The 23,574-nt window shown below is 41.6% G+C and overlaps 1 protein-coding gene and 1 long non-coding RNA gene across 5 annotated transcripts in view; both read left to right on the top strand.

Moving 5' to 3' along the window:
- LOC134469335 (ankyrin repeat and SOCS box protein 2-like) overlaps positions 1–23,574 on the top strand; it is a 39,917-nt gene that overhangs the window by 5,887 nt on the left and 10,456 nt on the right. For 3 of the 4 annotated variants that reach the window (XM_063223528.1, XM_063223529.1, XM_063223527.1), the window contains 5 exons: positions 12,092–12,264; positions 12,726–12,881; positions 13,075–13,320; positions 13,423–13,594; positions 18,965–19,538. In XM_063223528.1, the coding sequence (XP_063079598.1) occupies positions 12,092–12,264; positions 12,726–12,881; positions 13,075–13,320; positions 13,423–13,594; positions 18,965–19,538 (1,321 nt within the window). The remainder of the gene's footprint in view (positions 1–12,091; positions 12,265–12,725; positions 12,882–13,074; positions 13,321–13,422; positions 13,595–18,964; positions 19,539–23,574) is intronic. The other variant, XM_063223530.1, reaches the window with a different exon arrangement.
- LOC134469340 (uncharacterized) lies at positions 4,735–6,049 on the top strand. The gene is made up of 3 exons (XR_010038973.1): positions 4,735–4,887; positions 5,423–5,505; positions 5,958–6,049. It is a non-coding gene; the product is annotated as an uncharacterized LOC134469340 (long non-coding RNA).

Raw genomic sequence — 23,574 nt, 5'->3', positions numbered from 1 at the left:
GTAAACCTTGTCTAATGTACTGGGTTGGACCCCTTTTTGCCTTCAGAACTATGTTAACTGTCTGTAGGCTGTGGTGTTGCACCAATGCTCAATTAATACTACGGGGCCCAAAATGTCGCAACAAAATATCCCCCACATCATTAGATGACCACCATCTTGAAATGCTTATACAAAGCAGGATGGATTTGTGTTTTCATGCTGTTGTTGATGGCAAATTCTGAACCTAGTGAACCTAGATCCAAGTGTTGCAGCAGAAATCGAGAACAGGCAACATTTTCCAATCTTCTACAGTCCAATTTTGGTGAACCTGTGCGAATTGTAGCCTCAGTTCCTCACAGTAGTGGCACCCAGTGTGGTCATCTGTCACTGTAGGCCTACAGCCTGATTATAATCGACTTTCAAATCTCTTTGAGACTTGGTCTGACCAAGAGCATAACAATTAATATTTCCCAAACGGAATTTCCCAAATGGCCTCCCTTGATTTGCTAATGATTGTTTGCTTCCCAACAAAGTGTATTTGCGGGAACTCAGAAAGTACTTGTATTGCTCTTGACCTGACTGGTAGCAACGCTGAAGCTGTTGCGTCACTAGGAGGGCATGGCCTGGTTAGCAGTGAAGTGGCTTTATGTTTCAGCCAAGTGCAAAAAGAGCCTGTGCTGCATGCGTGCGTAATAGATCATAAAGCGCTGGTGTTCATAGTAAGGTGTGGTAAGAAGAAAAAGAATTAATCATTGTATGGTGAATCAATGTTTGGTATTGAATGTGAGTAAGACGCAATTCCTGAAAATGTTGGTTTTCAGTCTGCAGGCTTCCAAAACGACTTGTAGATGGCAGGGGGTACAGGTCTTTTCGTCGAATGGATTCTTGAGAGGGAACCATTCGAACAAAAACGTTGGACCATTCGTATAAGGCAGGGGATCTTTCGTCGAGGACGTTCCGTCTACCGCAAAAGCCTACGAAAGGTCCTTAAAATTGAACTAAAGATCCTTAGGTTTCAACTAAACGTCCCTTCAGCCTGCCTATATTAGAAATGTAAATCAGCTTTTTTAATGCTCATTTTAACGGGTTTTCTTCAGCCTGCCTATATTAGAAATGTAAATCAGCTTTTTTAATGCTCATTTTAAGGGTTTTGTTTATTTAAATATGTAAATCAGCTGTTAAGTTTTGTTTTTTGTTGATTTAAACATGTAAATCTATAAATAAAATAAAACTCATTTTAACTGGTAGGGCTATGTTGTTGGTTTTTTAACGTTTACGTCGTTACATTTTTTGACAATTTACGTTTACGCCCTTACATTTTTTGACAATTATCTAGACAATATTTGAGAAGCTTTTTTTTCACGTCGTTACATTTTTTGACAATTTACGTTTACGCCCTTACATTTTTTGACAATTATCTAGACAATATTTGAGAAGCTTTTTTTTTTCACTTTTACGCCGTTACTTTACTCCCATCTGCGGGCAGAGAGGCGGGACCAAGCACAGCCTGCTCGCTTTGAATCAAAGCAGTGCGGTTTAATGCGTCTAGAAGTAGGCTATTGACCCTTGTGCTCGCTTTGAATCAGAGCAGCGCGCGTCTAGGCTACAGACTATAGTGCATCTAGAAGTAGGCTATTGACCATTGAGCACATTGTCATGCAGCGAGTTTTCTGACTTTCCGGTAACTTTTTAGATGCGAAGCACCAGCAACAAGAGAAAGCTGTCTCCCGACACTTTGATGTTTCTGATTCTGAATGACAACAAATAGTTCGCGCATGAGCCAGAAAACAATATAGGCTAGGTCCTAACAGTGTTGAAAACATTACAGAACCCATGCACCTGTGTTAAGCCCATGGCTACAGTAGAGAGAGAGAGAGAGAGGTTAAATCGCTACCTTAACACTGCACAGGAGCGCGTTCTCTCTCCGCCGCGTAAAGGTCTTTGTGTGGCCTGCGTTATCTCTTTACCGTAATATTTTTTATATTTTTTATATTTTTAAGATGTTTAGTGACTACGCCACTCTCATTTGTTAGGGTGAGAGAACCCAACCATCAAACACTTGATTTGACTTTCCCCGCAACAGGTTAGTGAATAACAAGAGATACAACTGTCATACAATTCAGAGTTCTTTTTATTTTCTTTCTTTTCGTAATGAGTCTCTGTATATGAAAATATGCCTCACAGGCTCAGTCAAATATGAAAATAGAATATGAACCTTTTTTTACAGTATTTATAGGCACGTCATCTCAATATACAAAATGGTGCAAATGTGCTAGTTATGCAAAAGTGCTAATTGCACGAGGGGTAGACCAAATAACAAAAATTGCACGGCAAACAAAGTTAGTAAATCAAATTGTACAAAAGAAAACAAACTGCCAAAAGGGCAAAATTGGTAATGGCCACCACACACACACACAAGCCTGTTAGACACACGTCTTTGGTCTCCCCCTACAGCAAGTATAGGTTCCAAAAGAAGTCTGAGATCTAAGATACGTCTCCCAGTAATACTTCAGTGTTCATACCCTAATCATATACACAAGCTCCGTCTTGGCGGTTAGACTACTAAGTAGAAACTTACACGAGCCCCTTCGTCTCGGATGCTAGAGTGAAACTTACACAAGCCCCTTCGTCTCGGACGTCAAAGTGAAAAGGTTGCACAGGATGAATCACTCACACAATAGGACAAAACAAAACAAAAGGTTGGGAAAAGAACAGTGATGCCCCCCTTCTCTAGTGACACTGCATCAGTGTAGTCGAAGGCACCAACTCCTCCTATGTACATTTAACGAGAAAGTTACCATTAGGCACGGCATTTATACATCGATTAAACAGGAGTTGTGTATTGTGGAAATGCACAACTCCCTACACAAGTCAAGAGCTAAGCGTCGAGACTCTTACAGAAAATGCCGGCATTACCTCTGGTTCTCTCGAAGCGGCACGCAAGCAGTCAACCCCAAAGGACACAGTGGAGACACGCCACCACGACACTTGAGTTTGCCCAGCTCGACACACCATCCCAGAACAGCAGCCGACCCCACGCCAGCCGCCTATGGACAGGGCTACGATTAAGTTAAATGGTGTCAGTAACCAACAACTAAGTACATTACAATGCACCAAAAAGAGCAATAAACCAACCGAGAAGGACGCCTACCTTTCCTGTACGGTGGCTCAACCACAAACAGAGGGACAGAGAGAGCGGTGTGCCCACGCTACACTCGACAGCATCAAAAACACAGCGTCTTTGCTAACTAGCTACCACCGCAATGATTTATGCTACACACCGGAAAGAAAGGGGAGTGTCGTTACCCTGTCAGGATAAAGGTTCAGGATAACCACCGGTTACATATGCATGAACAAATGAAATGGTAATTGAATAATAGTTTGCCAGTATTGCAGGGTGTAGGCCTATTAAACCCAGTGTAGCCTACGTTGGGGTGCAAGGGAGAGCAAGGAAGAGAGCAGCATCTGTGATTAACCGCTTCGAAATGTGTGCGTAAAACCTGCTATTAACCAGTGGGTTTTGTGAAGCTTGAAGTGTACCGCATTAAAAAAAAGCTTTGTTTGATTTCGTGTTTGTATTTTACTTTGACGTTGCCTATAGTCCTCAGTTTATGGGTATTTTCAGTTGACCCCCTACACGTTTTCTTTCTGTCATGTAGGGTATTGTAAATAATTCGACCGTATTTTTTTATCATTTTGATTTCGGACTTAATTTAGCCCTTCAATCACCCCTCTCCAATTGCAAACTTTACCCTGATAGAAGAGCATTCGCTACCCTGCACGTACTCGTTAAGCATTTATTGTCTGACTGATTTTGGCTGCTGCGAATAAGGTAGGTCTATCTTATAAAAAAGGATCTGTCACCGTTTTGGCTGAAGGTTGACACCACGAACCAGATGACAATTGCAGTCTTGCCGCGGGTCTTGAACAGTGCGCTCTCTTTCCGATTCAGATTGCTTCTTCTGAGAAGGCAACTGGCTACCGCAGGAGAGGGGAAAGGTGGCAATATTATCCACAAGCTTGTTGGATAAATTGTGTTTAGCCTATCGCAGATGAGGTTCTGGAATATTTTGTAGTGCATGGGACATTGACAAGGAAAGGTAGCTATGATATCCTCGTGAATAGGTCTTCGACTTTTCAAAATGCCTCCTCTCAACATTCAACATGTAAATGGGTTATTCTGTAGTCCAACGCTATCATGGCAGGAGAATCATTCGTTACAAATACTGCATACACACTCAGCAATTGTGTCTGTTGGTTTTTGTCCTCCAGGTCTTCATAAAATCATCTACCACCGCTGTGATAATTTGACTACACACCGCTGAACAGTTAACAGTTTTTTAGGCTACTGTATTGACAATTGCAGTCATGCCGCTTGTCTTGGACTGTCTCGTCCCGTTCCATAACGTGACAGCCAGATGAGAAGCGCAAAGGTGGGGGCTATCCGCGATCGCAGAGGAAAGGTGTCAATGTCTTTCCTGGTGAACCAGAAGCTATGTGTTGACGCCCAGGGCGGGGGCTGGGCTACACAAACCTTCTGGTACACCTGTGATTCGCTCTCCTCCTCCGTTCACGAAATGAACGGAGCAGCACGACGAATCAGGATCGTAGGGAGGGATTTCAGTGGGTATGACGTTTATCGAACGCGACACCTTCCCCCAGGGTAGTTCGGCTGTGCCCGCCTGTCGAATCACAACAGTAATGGCGGCGTGCGAGGAGTTATCATGCGTCGGGATGGAAGCAGCAATTTCAGCAGTGTTATCCAAAATACCTCAAGTTGATTCTCTAAAGGAGGAGCAGTCCCGAGTCATGGCTATAGAAGAAGTGGCTGGCTATGCTTTCTTCTGAAGTCTATCAAAAAAACCTGGTGGGAATTGTTGTGGATGAAGTTCACGTAATCTACAGATGGTAAGTGAAAAAACAAGGTTGTTATTAGCAATTATTTATTGTGCTTTATGTGAAATTGTGGCTCATGTAGCACACTCGTGAGTGCTGGAGAAACACGCATGCTATTTTGATTCGGGATTCAGATACCCCATGGGAATGAGACCCAGACTAAACACTTCCCTTGGACGCCCGTAAGGCTTATTGGAACGTTTTTATTGAACTTGTGACTCAACACATTTCTGCTTTTCTGCTGAACCAGAAGCTATTTGTTGACGCCCAAGGTTTTTTAAAGGCTACTGGTTTACCAGGAAGCATTGCTGCACCCACCCCCCAGGTCGTGAAACTTTAGTGTCAGATTAAGTAAGGGATTGTTTTGGTTTGGGCGTAGTTTAAACGTTTCATAATCAGGCCATTTCGCTGTTTGCTATGCCCAGTGCTGACGCCAGAGCCTTGTGAAGTTCGGTGTGAACAAACCCCTTCCCCCACCCAGTTGTGCTAAAGGTGTGCTAACGTCCAGCAATTTCAATGTACTCACGGAGATCGTTCTATGTTTCAGGGGCAACGGTGTAAAGGGGAATCCAGCATTGAGAGAGAGAGCTTTTCTCGCCTGGGACAACTCTGCTCAGTTGTGAAAGAAAGGTCAGACATTGTAAATAAAACTCACTGCTTAATAGCAAACCTTCTAAAAAATCTGCCAACCTACTTAACCCTTGTCTATCAACAGGTCCTTTACAGTTTTTTTTATTGCTGTTGTTTTTACTGTAGGCTACTTAATACACATTGTATTAACTTTCAGAGTACATTGCACTGACCCTCTGTAAGTAATTCAATCTCCTGTAAGTCGCTTTGGATAAAAGCGTCTGCTAAGTGTAATGTAATGTTAACAGTTAGTGTTAATGGCATAACAAATTATGACTCCTTGCAATAAAACTACCCCCATTGTTTTGCAAACCCAGTACATGATAAAGCCTTCATAAATAAAGTATTAATAGAAATCAGATATGGGAAGCAAAAGCCCGTCAAGGGCCGCTGAGCCGGCCTATAGCTGTTTGGTTATTGATGACTAACAGAATGCATATGTTATCTTTCAGGCACACCTGTCATGGCTTTGACGGCTTCAGCAGAAGTTGTCAACAGAGAGAGGGTCATCAAGCTGCTACACATGCACAATGCAACCCGGGTGACAGTGAGCCCAAATAGACATAACATCAGGCTTGGCCTGAAACATGTATCTAGTAATACCCTCTACCCTCACATGCAGTCTTGTATGCAATCAAAGGATCACCTAGGGTTGACAAGACAGTGAGAGAAGTGATTAAGGCAGGCACACAGGCGTACATTAGTACCAAACATGCCACTTGTCACAAGCAAGGCTTTCTGCACCGGGTTTGGAACAAAGCTAATAGAAGCAGCAGTCAACCATAGTCCTTACATCTTTGATATCACTTACATAACAAACAACTTACCAGTGTGTAGGCTACGGCATGCTCAGGAAATTCTACTTATAATAAGTGAGGTGTTTGATGACTTTGAGTAAACAGAGCAAACTCTCCCTGATGACACTTTCTTAGTGCCAGACATTGATTTCACTGGCTATTTTGATGAGTCTGATGATGAGTCTGAAACTGAGACGCAACACAGCAGTAGTTCTGGGTCCAACTAGCAAAATGTTATCACATGCTGTTGTAGCAATGTAAATACAAGAATGGAAATAATGATGTACAAAAGTCTTTGGAGAAAATGTAAATATTTTTTATTGTGACATATGTAAATAAAAGTGTTATTGTGCCAATCTGGGTGTTGTATTAACTGTACAATGATAAGACATAAATAATCTGCACAGAGAAACATCATAAATATTAACAAAACTATAAAAACTATTGAATGGCATGAATAGAATATACATTCACCATACAATCCCTTTAAAATCTGTTTCCACTCAGCTGAACAGACATCAAGAGGGAGCCTGTTAAATTCACAGGTACATAACCAATGGGCCATCAACAGTCTCTAGCTGTGTCTCAGTGTAAGGTGTTTGGGCCCTGGAAGTGTCCTTGGTTGTAGGGCAAGTGACTTCTGCATTATGCACATCATGGTACACATATCCATCTTAGTATGCTGAGGTATCACAAAAAAAAAATCTGAAAATCTGCTTGCAATTTCTGAAATGAAAATGCCTTAAAACTGTCAGCCAATGTATTGGCCAGCATGAAATGGGTGAAAGGGCTGCATATCTTCTTGCACTCTTCCTCCAGAATGTTTTGAATGTGTTCTGTGAGTGGTCCAAACAGCTCTTGGTGTTTCGTTATCTGTTTGGCTGCCCAGTTCCAGTTTTTTCTTGCCAGGGCCTCCACTACTACCGCTGTGCCATCTGGACACACCATCCTTTCACCTTTACTTCTGGTGGGGTAATAGACAACCACCTGTAACACACACCCAAAAAATTTAGTCAGGGACAGTTTTTACATGATTACTTTTTTTTTTTTTACAATACGAGTTAATTGACTTAAATACTACTATATTAGTAGTGCATACTATATTAGTATATGCACATAACACTGAAAGTGTTTTAAGATACTCCAATAACAATAATAAAAGTAATGATAATAATAACATGTATTTATATAACACAACTCATACAACATGTAGTTCAATTGACTTCACGGTTAAATCAAAAAGACCAACATAAAACATGGGTTACTTGGGAAATGTGGAAGTACCTGAATGGTCTGTTGGGAATTAATAAAAGTAAACAACAACTAATGTTGTCTGTGGTCAGGAGATGGACAGGAGACACACACACACACACACCACCAACACCAAACGAAGAGCTCTTTTCCAAAATGAGAAGTCATTTTATTCCTATTTTATTTTTTAAATCCAACTTTATGATGGCATTTGGGAAAATTGGAACTGGTTTAATGTTATGTGGTATTTTCAGAACAAATGTAAACATTATAAAACACATTTCAGTGATATTAGCAATAAATAGACTACAAAAACACTTCATTTTGGAATATTTTTGAAAATGGATTTACAGCATTGTGGAAAAGAGCTCTTCAAATACACTGACACACACACACACACACACACACACACACACACACACACACACACACGTCTAATCAAGACTTGCTTAAACCAGGCGTACAGCTAGCTGTAAGACAGTTGAGATTTTCTCGGTACAGTTGTCTACCATTATCTTACCATGGCATGGTGCTAAGTAGACTTGGCTTGATGCGTGGAGCTAACATAAGCAGGTTGAGTAGCCATTAAATTGGCTAAATGCTTATTGTATTTGCACTGGCGCAAATAATTGGTTATTGTCTAACAACCCAATATATTTTCTCACCTCTGTAACGCTTTGTCGAGCTGGGGTGTTGTCAGTGGCTGCTGGCCTCGGTAATTTCGGAGCTGGGGGGCCAGGGGTCGGTGCGCTCCGATGGGGTTCGGGCTCTGTCCCGTTTGCTTGCGATTGCCTAGGCCGAGGCCGTGGTGGTGGTGGTGTCTGCTGCACTCGCGGTCGTCGTGGCTGATGTTAAACTGGATAGGCCTATAGTAGGGTGATTCGGTTCTTTTTCTGCGTCTTGCCATTCTCTGAAAGTACTCAAACTCTCTTCTAGCCTAGCAATGAAGCGAAAACACTTCTGACAAATTCGAAACGAACGCTCCTGGACATTTGCTAATGTCAACCCGATTTCTGCCAGCCGTTCCTCGATTGATTTTGCATTAGTGTCCTTCTGGAAAATCCTGCTGTTTGTAATGACACCTTTTATCCTGAGAATTTCCTTGCAAAGACGACATCGGTCATTTACAGCCATTATGTTCTCTGCTAGTCTCTTCCAAAGAAATTTCTGTCTCTTCTCTAACACGCTGTAACTGTTTTGATTCCCGACCTGTACGACCTGGCGGCGCTTAGGTGACGACACGTCCTACGTCACAAAGCTTCAACGTGAGTGGTCGAAGTGCCATGTCATTCATATGAGGTTGCTCCAACCGCGTGCAAGCATCTTTTGACTAAACCACGCCTGCGGAGAGGCGTGAGAGGGTAGTGTACCAGTAGCCTGTTACTTACAGGCTACTGGTTCACCAGGAAAGTCAATATCCACAACCTCACTGAATAAATAGCCTAACCCTTGAACTGTGGAGCAATTACATAGGCCTATTGTTTAGGTTCTTGAATACTTGGAATTAGCATGGAATTAATTTTCCATTAATAAGGAAACGTGTAAGATGTATCCTCAATCCTCCCCGATAATGTTTTTGTCATAGGCCTAATGTTAATGCCCTCCCCAACACATATCCCAGTACAATATTGCGACACACGCTTGGCACAATGATAGGCCTACTAAATGAGTTCAATGTTCTTGCAAGTCAGTTTTCATTTCGAGATTCCAGAGCAAATCAGCTGGTACTGCGCTGCTCGCTTGCTGGTCAATAAACGTTGAACTGAACCGTGTTGTGTGCGTGTGTGGCTATGTGTGTACCATCGTATGTCCATGATCGTCCGTGCTCTTATCATGCAAATGACATGTCATGCAGGCAAGGGCGTCCGTTTGATTTCAAAAGTGCTGGCCCGGACAATTACCATAAACCCGAGTAAGGTTTGAAAAGTGCTGGGTACAAGATAAAGCTTCTTCCGATTTGAGGTTTCATGATAAATAGCCTAATACGCATTGGCGTATTGACGCATAATGTGGCCATATTAAAAATTAAAAGCCATCTGCGCTGTCTTGTTTATTTCTGATATCCTGCGCTGAAGTCATCTTTATCATACATATTATTAATGCAACGGTAACTGATTGGTTAACCCATCATAACTACATGTAGCCTTGCATAATGGTGCACGTCAATTTGTTGTCATAACTTCGCTCGGTCCCTTTTGATTTCCTCAAGCAATTCATCCCTTGTCATTGTCCCTGTTTTACTGTTAGTCTTATGGACCTAGGGCGTATCGATCACCATTTTTTGCCTGAAACCTGCAAACTAAACACTGCATGCGCGCAGCCACACAGAGCATTCTCTGTGTCAAAGGAACCCTTTCTCCGCGCCTGTGCGGCATTCTCCTTATCGCTCCTAGAATGGCAATACATGTTGGCAGACTTTATTTTGCATAATTCACGATTATCTGGATATATTTGGCTAGGTTACTCAGCAAAGCACATCATTAACGTTAGTGAGGTAACTTTTGGCGTGCTGATACAAACACCAACGGTGAATCACGACGCAGGCCCTACTTCCCCAAGCATAGGCTACTGAAAAGGTCCATAGCCATCAACGCCCTTTGATAGGCTCTGCCTGTATCAGGATCGATAGGCTATGATGATGGTCAGGGCGCACATCAGTGTTTGGGTTGTCTATGCTTTTTTCTGGAATACTGTCGCCGATTAGATAGAAATGATCCTGTTATGAACCCGAGTTTAGTAGATATCGCGCGGTGAACGAGGCAGCCGGCAAACAGTTTGAAGCGGCTGTAACAAGTTAGAAAGTAGCCAAACCATGTTGCTTGTTAACCTGTTTAAATTATGAGCGTTCCACGAACTATCTTTCTTTGCGCACGCTATAAACTATGGTTAACTATGTATGCTGTTGGTAAAGGCGGGATAAGCGGGATAATGTATTTTCCACACGTGACTACGGAAAATACATTTCCCTTCAGAGGTAACAGCACTCCGCCTTCGGCGTCGGGGGTGTTATTCGCCCCGTAGGGAAACATTTTCTTATAGTCATGTGTGGACAATACATTATCCCTTAGGCCTACCTTTAAATTGATGTTGTACATTTTAAAACATTTCGTTGATATTGTAGTGGTGCAAACGACTGTAGTTATGAGATGGGCGCCAGCCAGGCAGCAAGACTGCCGTTACCTTTCCAAAAATGAATAAAAATCAGTGACCAACACCAGGAATAATTCATATCAACACAACACAATATCTTTTCTTATGTTTAGTAGTGCACTTTTGCAAAACCCTCTCAATTTGGAACAGCTCACATCAATGTCTGGCTTTAGCGATTCTTGCGAATGGTGATCTTCTCGGCGCACACTTCATGGTTCCCTCTCTCTTGCTCTCTTGGCTTGTTGCTTCCTGACAGTCTCACCCGCCATTTGAAATTAACTCCATTTTATAGGCTGCACGTGTAGTTCACAGGGGGTAACGCTGTTATCTCACTCCGGAGGAGGCAGAGGCAGTCCGTTACAATATAGTAGGCCTATATATAAAATAGGCTATAAAATAGGCCTAATGATAAAAAGGCAGCCTGAACTAAAATGAAAAATTAATTTAAAAAAAAGAGACGCACACACTTTCTACATGGTTCGATTTTTGTTTTCATTGCATTGTGGTGGTAGGCACACAAGTTTGATAAAATATAAAAATAATAGGCTAATAAAATAGGCAGACTAAACTAAACATCTGCCCAGTTACACGAAAGGTCTGCATGGATTGAACGTAACGTCCTTAGGTCTTCTACGAAAAATCCTCAGGTACTGCACGAAACGCCCCATGCCTTCTACGAATGGTCCAACGTTTTGTTCGAATGGTCCCCTCTCAACAATTCATTAGACGAGTCGTTTCGAATTCGATGGCAGGTGAAAGTCATGCCACCTCATCGATTTGCACTGTATATTGCCAAATCCTTATTTCTTGTCATTTTGGCCAGAGTAACTGAAAGTAATGCAAAAGTAGTGTAATGCCTTACTTTTGAAAAAAAAAGTAATGTTGTAATGTAAGGCATTAATTGAAAATGACAGTAACATGTAATAAGAAGTGCATTACAGTTTTTGAGTAACTTTCCCAGCAGTGGTAGCGATAGGTATGCATGAATATCCCAGTAGATGCACAGTTTCTGAAATCCTCAGACCAGCCCATCTGGTACCAATAACCATGCCACATTCACTTAAATAACCTTGCTGCCTCATTGTAATGCTCACTACAGCATTAAGTTGCAGCAATGTGCTAATCAGAAATTTGCGTCAATAAGAAGTTGGGCAAGTGTGCCTAATAAAGTGGCCGGTGAGTGTAGTGCAGTTACCGTAACTTAGCAACTATGCAAATTATACATTCGGTATAATTCATACATTCATTCAATCATTGAGGCATACAGGCATTGACATTTCTTTTTTACTTCACTTGACTATACAGTGCAGTTAATTTAGCAACTACACAGACATAATATTCTGTTGATGTTGATACCAAACACCTCAAGTAAATTTGCTTTATTGCAGGGATATACCGTCCTTAAGTTCAGCAATCTGGAAGAATGATGTCGAAAGAGTCAAACAAATATTAATGACAGAACCTGCCGAGACTCTGAACAAACCAAATGCAGAGGGCTGGATACATTTGCACGAGGCTGCTTACAACAATTGTGTGGATTGTTTAAAGTTGCTTTTAAGAGGTGTGGTAACAAATAACTTTTTCCCTTTCTAATATGTACTCTTAGATATGCTGAAGGAGAGTATTGTTTTATTGGCACACTCAAAATTACGGCCACAGTGGGAGCTCTGAAAAGCTCTAAGTGACACTGTCCCATTTTTGGAAATAAGCTTATTTTACACCTTCCCTTGAGTTAAATAATAGGGTTTTACCGTTTTCTATATTTTCAACCGTTCTCTGGGTATGGCAGTGCAGATTTTACCTCCAAGCTAGCCGTTAACATTGAGTCCTATGAGACCAGTTAGCCGCCAGCTGATCTCATAGGACTCAATGTTAACTACTAGCTTGGAGGTAAAATTTGCACATTGACATGAACACATTAAGCTGAGCCTGATGGTATTTTCCATTCTTCAGTTTCCTGAGAATTCACCTCATTTCAACTGAAGTTTGTGTTCATTTGCTCTTCACCCCTGCACATTGTAGCCTTTCCACATCTAGTCAACAAGCGCGATGACCTGGACCAGACGCCTCTTATAAAGGCTGTTGGTGAGAAAGCCATCACCTCTGTCAACGTTCTCCTTTGTGCCGGAGGAGATCCAAACATAGCCAACGAATTAGGGGAGACAGCAGTCTATAAAGGTACCAAAACTAAACCAGCGAATTACATTTTGAACAGCTCTTCAGAGAACCTTCACAGAACCTTTTGACTTCTTTGAAGACTTCACTGAGGGCTGTCTTTTCTTTCTTTGTTTCAGTGTAAACAGTGTCTGAGTTTTAGAGAAATGTTAAAAATAGCTCATTCTCATTTCAAACAAATGTCTTTTGCTTTCAGCTTGTGAGAAGGGCTCTGAGGAGATACTTGATGCTCTTTTAAAAGCTGGCGGGAACGCTGCCAGGGCAACCATTAACAGAGTCTCACCTTTACATGAGGCAGTGAAAAGCAATAACCTCAAAATGTGTAAGATGTTGGTAAAGGCTGGAGCAGAGTTGGGGATTAAGAATACATATGGACTTGAGCCGCTCTTCGCAGCCGCTCAGTGCGGATTCATGGAGGGACTGAAATACTTTATCAAACTTGGTAAGATTTTTGAGCTACCAACTCTTGAGAGGCATATTAACCCATTTTCATGTGGTTCACCAGCATTAACTATAGCCATTCATTTTTGTTCATGTTTTTTAGGTGGAAATGTCAACACGCAGGCTAACGATGGGGCAACAGCTTTGTATGAAGCATCTAAAAATGGCCATGAGGAGTGTGTAAAGCTACTGCTATCTGAGAAGGCAAATGCAAACCAAAGAAGCAAATCGGGCTTAACTCCTCTACATGTTGCGTCAAAGAATGGACATGTTAAGTGAGTGGGTTAAGAGAGTTGGTCAGTCTAAAGCCCTGTGTACATCAAAGGCGAACTAAGCGACATGCGCGGCGGAAGTCATTCTTTCTCTATTGAGGGAAGGCGAATAAAGCTACCAGAGCGAATTCGCCGGCAGCGAAGCTTCTTGAGCGACCAGAGCGAATTTTGACAATTAAACTCAAGCTAATCTTAAGCGAATTCGCTATGACGTGGTTCGGCGAAAACCAATTGGAACGTTCATATCGACGAATGTCCCAGGCTGTCAAGACAGAGCCGTTATGTGATTAGCTGAATCAAACATGTCAATGCCGCGTCTACAGCGAATAAAGTGAATTCATGGCGAAACTTCTTCAACCACCCCAGCTACCTGGGTCGCGTAGGTAGCACCTGGTATATACGGGCCATACTTGATTTGAAGAGTTTTGATTTGAATGATTTGAAGAGCTTTTTGTTCCCAAAATCCCATAAATGCAACTTTCATGCTCTTTTTTTTTCATTTTAAAGGGTAACTTTTCAACAAAGACACTTTTGCACACCTCTGTAGTTGGGCAGGTGCGTAGGATGTTATCCCAATAGGGGTTATTATTCAAGTGTAAAGAAATCCCGCACACTGTCCATTCCACCAACAAACTTTAATACAACAAACGTTTGATGGTGTAATGGACAGTGTGCGTGATTTCTTTACACTTGAAAGGGTAACTTTTGCCAATCTCGACATGCAGCTGTAATGCTCACTCTACCTTGGACTTGTCAGTACCTGAGAATTTTTTTTTTCTTCAGCCTTTTCCGAGAACTTGGTCATTGTAATAGGGGCAGGTGTTTGTTTACATTAAAACTTTATTTATTCCCAAAAATGCAACATCAGCAGAAAACTAGCAAACAGTGATACCTTTGGGATAATATTTGGAGTAGGCCCATGTTAGGAAAGTTTTCAATTTAAACAAAATCTGACAGCATATTGAAATTGGCAGCAGTTATCCTTTAAGGTTTCAACAGGGCAATTGGAATGGTGTTGATCTTGTTTTTTTCTTTACCAAGCAGCCAAATTAGGATTTTACTGACATTAACATTAGAGTTTTTTTCTTAATTTTTTAAGCATAATTCACCGCTTGCAAATTGTTGTATTGCTTAGAAATTCACCACCAGCCTACAGTTCTGTTCTTTATTAAAGATTGATGTATATTGTATTATTTATTATTGTATCTTTATTGGTGTACAGTGCAGTGACGTGCAGTGAAGGGTATGGTAGGGTAGGCAGTAAATATAGAATATATATATACATATATTTTAACGGTGGGTTCGGTCCTCCCCCAGAAAAAATGTATTTCTTAGATGCAATTTCCTGCATTTTAACCAAATCTGGACAGTCACTATCAGCTAAAAACTTTTACAAAAGACTAAAAACTTTGAACAAATAGTCCCCTTTCATGCAGATCTGAAATGTAACGTGTGTGTGTGTGTGTGTGTGTGTGTGTGTGTGTGTGTGTGTGTGTGTGTGTGTGTGTGTGAGAGAGAGAGAGAGAGAGAGAGAGAGAGAGAGAGAGAGAGAGAGAGGAGAGAGAGAGAGAGAGAGAGAGAGGAGAGAGAGAGAAGAGGAGAGAGAGAGAGAGAGAGAGAGAGAGAGAGAGAGAGAGAGAGAGAGAGGGGCCTTATGCCACAAGGTATGGCTTGGATAGGCAAATAGGCCTATTCACATAAACATGCTGATATGGTCTTTAATGTGCAACAAATTAGTATGTTTCTCTAAATACTGTAAATATAAAGTAGGCTATAAGATGCCATCAGTGCTTAACCACCACAGCTCAGGGGCCACATAACAGAAACTTCCTAAGTCTGAAATCCTATCTTATCTTGAGATAGGAAGGGATTTAGGAATTTTGCTATAACAGAAGGAGGTTTCCTAACTTAACTTAGGAAGAAATCTTATCTTATCTTAATATAGGAATATAGCCATTCCAGAAGCATCCTAAGTTAGGAATATCTTAACTTAGGATGCCTAAGTTAGGAGACCATACACCCCTGTCCTAAACTCAGGATACCACTGTTACTGGTGCTTTTTTTGCATTATGCACAATGTCAGCAACATGGGGCATCAAACCAAAACACCTAGAGCAGTGATGCCTGGGTTAATGGGGGCAGAGAAAAAATGGCACTGGTACGGTTACCACAGTAGCTTCCCAACCAGGCAGGCTACAATTCCATAGTTGCCTGATGTGTAGGCCTAAATAATTTTACCATTTGAAGCCTGTCATTGTTTTATCCATGCAATATAGCCTGCCTTTATTTAGAAATTAAAAAAGAAAATAGTTTGAAAGCCAAACACATTTCCTATTAACAAGTGTAGCCTTTGAATTAGGCCTACTTTGACCATGGGGTTTGCGCATCTAAGACTGATTTTGCAACGTCCAACAAAAAAGCAACTGACTTCACGTAGCCTACGTGCTGATGTTGTGACAGGCTTATGCGCTCCCTCGCCAAAAGTCTCCTCTCAGGAGTTGAACAGGACAAGTTACAATGTCTAGGTCTACTGATGAATTTATAGACCACACCAAACTAATCCATTTGTCCTCACAAAGTTAACGTTGTAGATATTATACTAAACAGGGTTTAGCATTTCTAGGTTGCGTAGCGTTGTTCAAAAGTTAGCCTAGGCTATTTGATGGTCCGATTCCTCTCCCTCGTCCTCTGTCAGTGTAGGCTAGTCACACAGGCGCACCTTGCTCTCCCTCCCTCTTCCCATCTTCACGCTGTCATTCAAACGAATGTTTCTATGATCAATAGGCCTAAAATGTATTTAGTTCCCTACACGGAGGCATCCCAGAATGATGACTGTTTTACACGCGTTGTTTAGGCTGACAGTCGATGTGACTTGTTTCGTCGCCCACGTTTCATTGCTTTGAATAAGCTACTTGATGATGGGAATTTTCATTGTTAAAACAGCATTCAGGTGGCGGATTTGCGACGGGAACTGCTGAAACTGACAACACGGCTATGAGGAAACTTTTTAGGAGTCTTAGCTACAAATGTAGCCCACATGAATGATGGAAATGAACGCCCTCCTTTTATTCACTGTATTTTTTCGTCCGTAAATATTAATAATTAGGCTATGCGTTCTCCCCCCAACACGTAGCCTAGGCTACAACTGGCTGCCCGCCGCTTCAAAAGTGAAGTCGTTACATTCTATCCATCTCGTGCACATTCGAAATGGCAGAAACAGACACGACCAATCGAAAAAATCGATATGATAGAGGAGTTAGGAATTCCTAATTTAAGATAGGATGGGGGGGGCAAAAATAAGATAAGAAACGGCTAGGGACTTAGGAATTCGTTCTGTAATAGGAAGTTAGGATTTTTCCTATCTTACTGTTCCTATCTTAAGTTAGGATGAGCATTTAGGATTTTTTCTGTTATGTGGCCCCTGATAACTAAATAAGTAAATAGGCTACACTATTTAGACATTTGGACATTGTCAGTAGACCTAAATCTGAAACAATAAGTGAAAACATAATTTCAATTTCTTGAAAAGGCCAGCTACACTTATTTGTTTGGCCAAATTGCCAAATTAGCTCCAGGACCTACTTGACTTGAGGACCCATACTTTGTACACCTTTAAGGACCTGTAGGCCTACATTTTACAATAATAATTTAGAAAGCTACAACATCACAACATTTTGGGGGAAAAGCTTTAACTTTTGGCTTTAGCAGTTGATTTTGTTGCTCTTCTGTTTATTCTGTTGCAAATGCCAGGGTGTTTCACATGGATGGAGGGTGGCACAGTGTAGCCTACTTTTGAAGATAAAATGTCTAGTTCACCAACTGTGAATCACACCATAGCATGTGAGGGGAAAACGATTTACATTTAGCAATAAACCAACCTAGGTAACAGCTCCTGCTTCACTGCCGCGTTTTGTGCTGCTAATCAAACACTCACAGACAAGAAGGAAAGTAAGCAAGGGGGCGGGTTGCTTGCAAACATGACCCATGCATTCAGACAGTATCGAGTAAACCAACGAAACCACTTCTGAGACTCATTCTTGTGCGTGATAGTATTCTCAAACACTTCAGCTACGGTTGTGCAAGGTGTTTCAAATTAAGTCAATTTGTGAGTGCGGAAGCACTCCGAGAAACCATCCCCAGTCAATCGTCCTGTTCCACGTTGATCTCGCACACCGCGCACTTCAAAAGAACGCAGCTGCACTTGCTAACAGGCTCCACACAACTCACGCATCGCGTAGTCATCATCATAATAAATTAGGGAAATGAAGTCATGTCGTACGCTCAAAAAAACAATCTCGCGTCCATAATAACACACACACGGTCTATTCATGTCCACCACCGCACAACCAATCTTCAATGTCAACACCCTGACAAACAAGTGACAACAAAAGGCACTACGAAAAAACTTGAGCATGTTCATGTTAAAAGGCTACCCACAGCATAATAATTAGATGAATCTTACCTTAAAGCAGAATCACAAGTAGGCTGTGTTTTTCATGCAAGCTAGTTCCATTAAAAGCCCGGGGTGGTTGACATGATGAAGACATTTTGTCCCAGTGTATTCAAACTACTTGAAGCTGCTACCCATCTGATGTTGAATATTTCCACAATGCAGCGATTGCAAACGTCTCAGCTGTCTGTCACTTGAACCGTCTTTCTTGCTACTTCTCGGCATTTTTTAAAATAATAAAGACAAAAAGCCAAAGACTGCCATGTTTTCTTTCCGATACGGCTAGAGATTTGAACAAGCCTTGCCTTGCTAGTTGTTGCTATCATAGCTGCCTGTAGGCAGAAATTGGCTACTACCTGAATTGTAACAATTTTTCATTTTGGGCGCTGTGATTGGCTCACATACTCCCGCCACAGCCTAAAGGCTCTGCTTTTAGTCCCATTGACAAGCTATGTGACAACTTAATACGCATGCGCAAACTTCTACATTGACAGCACTGAAGGCAGGCTAGGCAGAGGAAAAGCGAGCCTTACCGGGCTGCCTGGCTGGCATTCGAAAGCTCTGCTTTCACAGGCTACCAGCAGCCTGTCTCTGCTACCAGCCGGGACTGCGCGTTGCCACGGCAACCTGCCCAAGCCTGAGCGCTTTGCTTCGTGAGATTACTTAGGTTTTTGATCGTTGTCCTGCGCTGCGTATACTGTACTTTAAACAGCTCATAATTTATGCTGAATCAATGTTATTGTTGTGTATGTGAACTCTGAAGAATATTTTTTAAAACACGTGTTAGTTTTTATTTTTAAGACATTTATCCCAGGGTAGGCACTGCCTACCCTGCCTACCCTGACCGCACGTCTCTGGTACAGTGTGATCAGTGTTAGCCCTAATTCTATCATATTTTCCATTCTCCTCGTTTCAAACTGCAGTGTGGTTTTGCAACTGATTCCTCAAACCAGCAGAACTAAGATAAAGCTCAGCAGCATCAGCCCACTGCATCTCGCAGCCGAATGCAACCAAGACGAGGTCCTGGAGATTCTCATCCGAGAAGGCTTTGACGTCAACCAACAGCTGTCTCCCGAACACTCAAAGATGTACGAGGACCGTCGCACCACGGCACTGTACTTCGCTGTGCGGGGAGGCAATGTGGAGGCTGCCTCCATGTTGCTCGAGGCCGGCGCAGACCCAAACCTGGACCTCTTCAACCCTCTCCTGATCGCCGTGAGAAAAGGCAACGTGGAGATGGCGTCTCTGCTGATTGAACATGGTGGAAATGTAAACGCTTCCATGCCAACGCAACCGACTACCTTCCCGGCTGCTATGCTCTTCTGCATAAAGCACAGAAGAATGTCTCAGACACTGCTGGACAACGGGCTGGATGCTGACGCCTGCTTTGACTGTGTCTATGGGAACAACACGCATCCTCCAGTTAAGACAAACCGCTCCTCTAGGGATGATCCGTACCTGCGTGGGCTGGCAGTGCCTCTTGGTTCAACAGCACAGGTTATTATTTTTATTTTTTTTCAGCGGGCTTTTGGGGCTTAATTAGATAGGGCAGTAGAGAACAGACAAGAAATGGTTAGGAGAGAGAAATGGAGTAGGGTTAGGAAATGACCCAGGACGGATTCGCAAATTGTTCTAAATTGTCAATGTGCCCGTATAGTACACTATAATATTTGTACATATACACAGGCCCGCCGACAGGGGGGGACAAAGGGGTTTGTTGTCCCTGGCCCAGGGAGATAGGAGGCCCAGAATCGGGTCCCCATTACATTTTATGTATTGGGTAGGGGGCCCTTTCAGATGACTTTGTCTCGGGCCCAGAGAAAGCTGTCAGCGGCCCTGCATATACAGTATGTCATGTAAGTTAGTACACCCCCCTCATGTTTTGCAGATTTGTGAGTATATCTTTTCATAGGAGAGCATTAAAGAAATGTCCTTTTGACACAATGATTGGTGACCTTTTAACAGCATATATAACCACTTAAATTTCTTGTTCACTCAGAAAAAAAATAAAAATACAGCCAATCATGTTTGAACATTGCTCACAAAAGTGAGTAAACCCCAGATTAGATTCCGGTAGAGAAGGGGCCGTTGGCTTGAATCACCTTGAAATGAAAAGGGATTAAAAGGGAGGTCATCAGTGTGAGTTTCAACCTTTCTTTACATTGAACTTTTACATTTTGAGTCTGCACCGGGCTTAAATAGATCGGTGTGAGATTTGAATGCAATCCTATGGAGAGTATAATGATCTGCTTCAGTAGTCACAGTGCATGTTGACATGCATGTTTCCTTTGGGTGTAATTCAGATTACCAATGTTGACAGCATTCATGCATCCCCAAAACATGTCAGTCCCATATACAGTATGTCATGTAAGTTAGTACACCCCCCACATGTTTTGAAGATTTGTGAGTATATCTTTTCATAGGACAGCATTAAAGAAATGTCCTTTTGACACAATGATTGGTGACCTTTTAACAGCATATATAACCACTTCAATTTCTTGTTCACTCAGAAAAAAATAAAAATACAGCCATTCATGTTTGAACATTGCTCACAAAAGTGAGTAAACCCCAGATTAGATTCCGGTAGAGAAGGGGCCGTTGGCTTGAATCACCTTGAAATGAAAAGGGATTAAAAGGGAGGTCATCAGTGTGAGTTTCAACCTTTCTTTACATTGAACTTTTACATTTTGAGTCTGCACCGGGCTTAAATAGATCGGTGTGAGATTTGAATGCAATCCTATGGAGAGTATAATGATCTGCTTCAGTAGTCACAGTGCATGTTGACATGCATGTTTCCTTTGGGTGTAATTCAGATTACCAATGTTGACAGCATTCATGCATCCCCAAAACATGTCAGTCCCATATACAGTATGTCATGTAAGTTAGTTCACCCCCCACATGTTTTGCAGATTTGTGAGTATATCTTTTCATAGGAGAGCATTAAAGAAATGTCCTTTTGACACAATGATTGGTGACCTTTTAATAGCATATATAACCACTTAAATTTCTTGTTCACTCAGAAAAAAATTAAAATACAGCCATTCATGTTTGAACATTGCTCACAAAAGTGAGTAAACCCCAGATTAGATTCCGGTAGAGAAGGGGCCGTTGGCTTGAATCACCTTGAAATGAAAAGGGATTAAAAGGGAGGTCATCAGTGTGAGTTTCAACCTTTCTTTACATTGAACTTTTACATTTTGAGTCTGCACCGGGCTTAAATAGATCGGTGTGAGATTTGAATGCAATCCTATGGAGAGTATCATGATCTGCTTCAGTAGTCACAGTGCATGTTGACATGCATGTTTCCTTCAGGTGTAATTCAGATTACCATTGTTGACAACATTCATGCATCCCCAAACCATGTCAGTCCCACTACCATGCTTGAATATTGAGAGGATAAACTTTTTTTGGTAAAACTCACTTGTTTACCACCGCACATGCTTGACACCATCTAAAGCAAATTTGTTTATCTTGGTCTCAAGAGAGATGAACAGACCAAGGATATGGATCACTGGGACCATGTCATGTGCTCTGAAGTGACCAAAAAAAAACAAACTTATAGTCCTCTATTTCGATGTGCTGACAACTTCTTTTCAGTTTTAGAATAATTTGTTAAAAAGTTATTTAGAAAATGCCCGAAAGGGTTGCTAATTTCTGTCTAAACAGAAATGTCACATAACATTCGAATATTAAATAACCCCCAATATGATCTGTTTTCAAGTGACGGAAAGATATTAAGTAACTGTTTTTTGCAAACACATTTATTTTGTAAAAAACAAAATGGCTGGTAGCTCAAACAAGTCGCAGTATCTTCTTAAAGTATATTTGTTGGGTGCTCTTGGATGAAGGGGATCAGTTCAATTCAAAAAAGGGAAAAATCCAGGCAACTCCAGGTGAAAAAGAGGAAGTCCATTAAAAAGCCTTTATTGTCATAGGGCTAAAACATGATTAAAAAAGCCAACATGTTTCGACCGCACTGGTCTTCATCAGGGCTTTGTCATCAGGACAAGGAGCAAGGCCTCACCTATAAGGTGACACAAGGGTCATGTGACCCCAGAGTAAACACCCACCACCCTTCCCAATGCATACTAAGAAAGTAGACCCACTTGAACACCTACTATATACATACTAGACCATCACAACTATGATATTAAAAAGAAACAAACATAAGCAGTAAAAAAAATAAAAATAAAATAAAAAAAAATATATATATATATAGAGTAGAAAGCACATCACGACCCCATTGCGCATACATTATAAAAAATATTATAAAAAAACAAGTGAAGTCAATATCCTCGTTTAACCAAGGATGTTCCATGGCCTCTAGGTGATGGATCCAGAAAGTTTCTCTCTGATTTAGTTTTTTTTCAATCTGTCTCCACCCCTCACTAGCGGTTTTACATGTTCCACGCCTTGTGTTCCACGCCTTGCGGCAGACACGTCTCTTTCAACCTCTACAGTAGCGACGATGATGGATTAACCTCCAACACTGATCAGGATTTTTCCGAGGACGATCGACAGTTCCCACCATTGTGGATACAACACGGAAGCGCAAGACACGCAGGGGGAGGAGACGCGCGCCGTCAACCTACGCGCATGAGAGAGTAACTACGGAAGAAAACCAGAGTGCAGTATCCGCGGTAATCAACCTCTCTGACTTTGAGCTCAGCGATGAACATGTCTCGGTTCTATCCAAGGGCCTGTCCTTTGCGCCTACTCACAATGTGACCTCATTTGACACGAGGGTTGATTTGTTTAGATTCTACCGCAGCCTGCATCTCAAAGTGTGGCACGCTCAAAATACAGACTCTACTCCACCCAATGTGCAGGTTGACACAATCACTCCTGATAACACTTTATCCCGGCCCACTAACTTTTAAACCTAAATCTCGTTTTTCCCCCATGGTACCTAATGCAGCACTCATTACTTTTACTTGTACTAAGAAAGTTGACTTTGAGTCCGGGAGCCGTGGGGTTGAACCCAGATTTCTTTGATAAAGTTCTTTTTTTTGCTTTATCTGATAGATTTTAGGCAAGTCTTCAAGATTTCAGACGATGCCCGGTGATATCACTTGAGCATTTTCAGATTTTGAGCCTTTATTGTCCCATAAATGCAAATTATGACAAAAAACTAAAGACACCTAATATTACTGTGAATAATGTTACAAAATGTACCAAATTGCTTATATTACCTGAAAAACATTCACATTGGACTGCCTTAACACTGCCCTTATTGAAACAAACCCAATATGGGGTAATAAATTAACCCTTTCATAACAGCAATCCCACAAATAAGACGAGACACTGTAGGTGAATAGGGTATTTTTTTTAACTTACAGATATCAATATAAAACTTTATCAGATGATTACTCGTATGAATTGGAGAAAAAAATGTATTACAAGTTTTCTATATTTTATGTTTAAATATGCTAATTAGGCTATTATCTAATTAAACACACACACACACACACACACACACACACACACACACACACACACACACACACACACACACACACACACACACACAGAG

Source organism: Engraulis encrasicolus, chromosome 18 (genome assembly GCF_034702125.1).
Source record: "Engraulis encrasicolus isolate BLACKSEA-1 chromosome 18, IST_EnEncr_1.0, whole genome shotgun sequence".
NCBI classification, from domain to species: Eukaryota; Metazoa; Chordata; class Actinopteri; order Clupeiformes; family Engraulidae; genus Engraulis; species Engraulis encrasicolus.
This window is presented reverse-complemented; position numbering and strand designations above follow the sequence as displayed.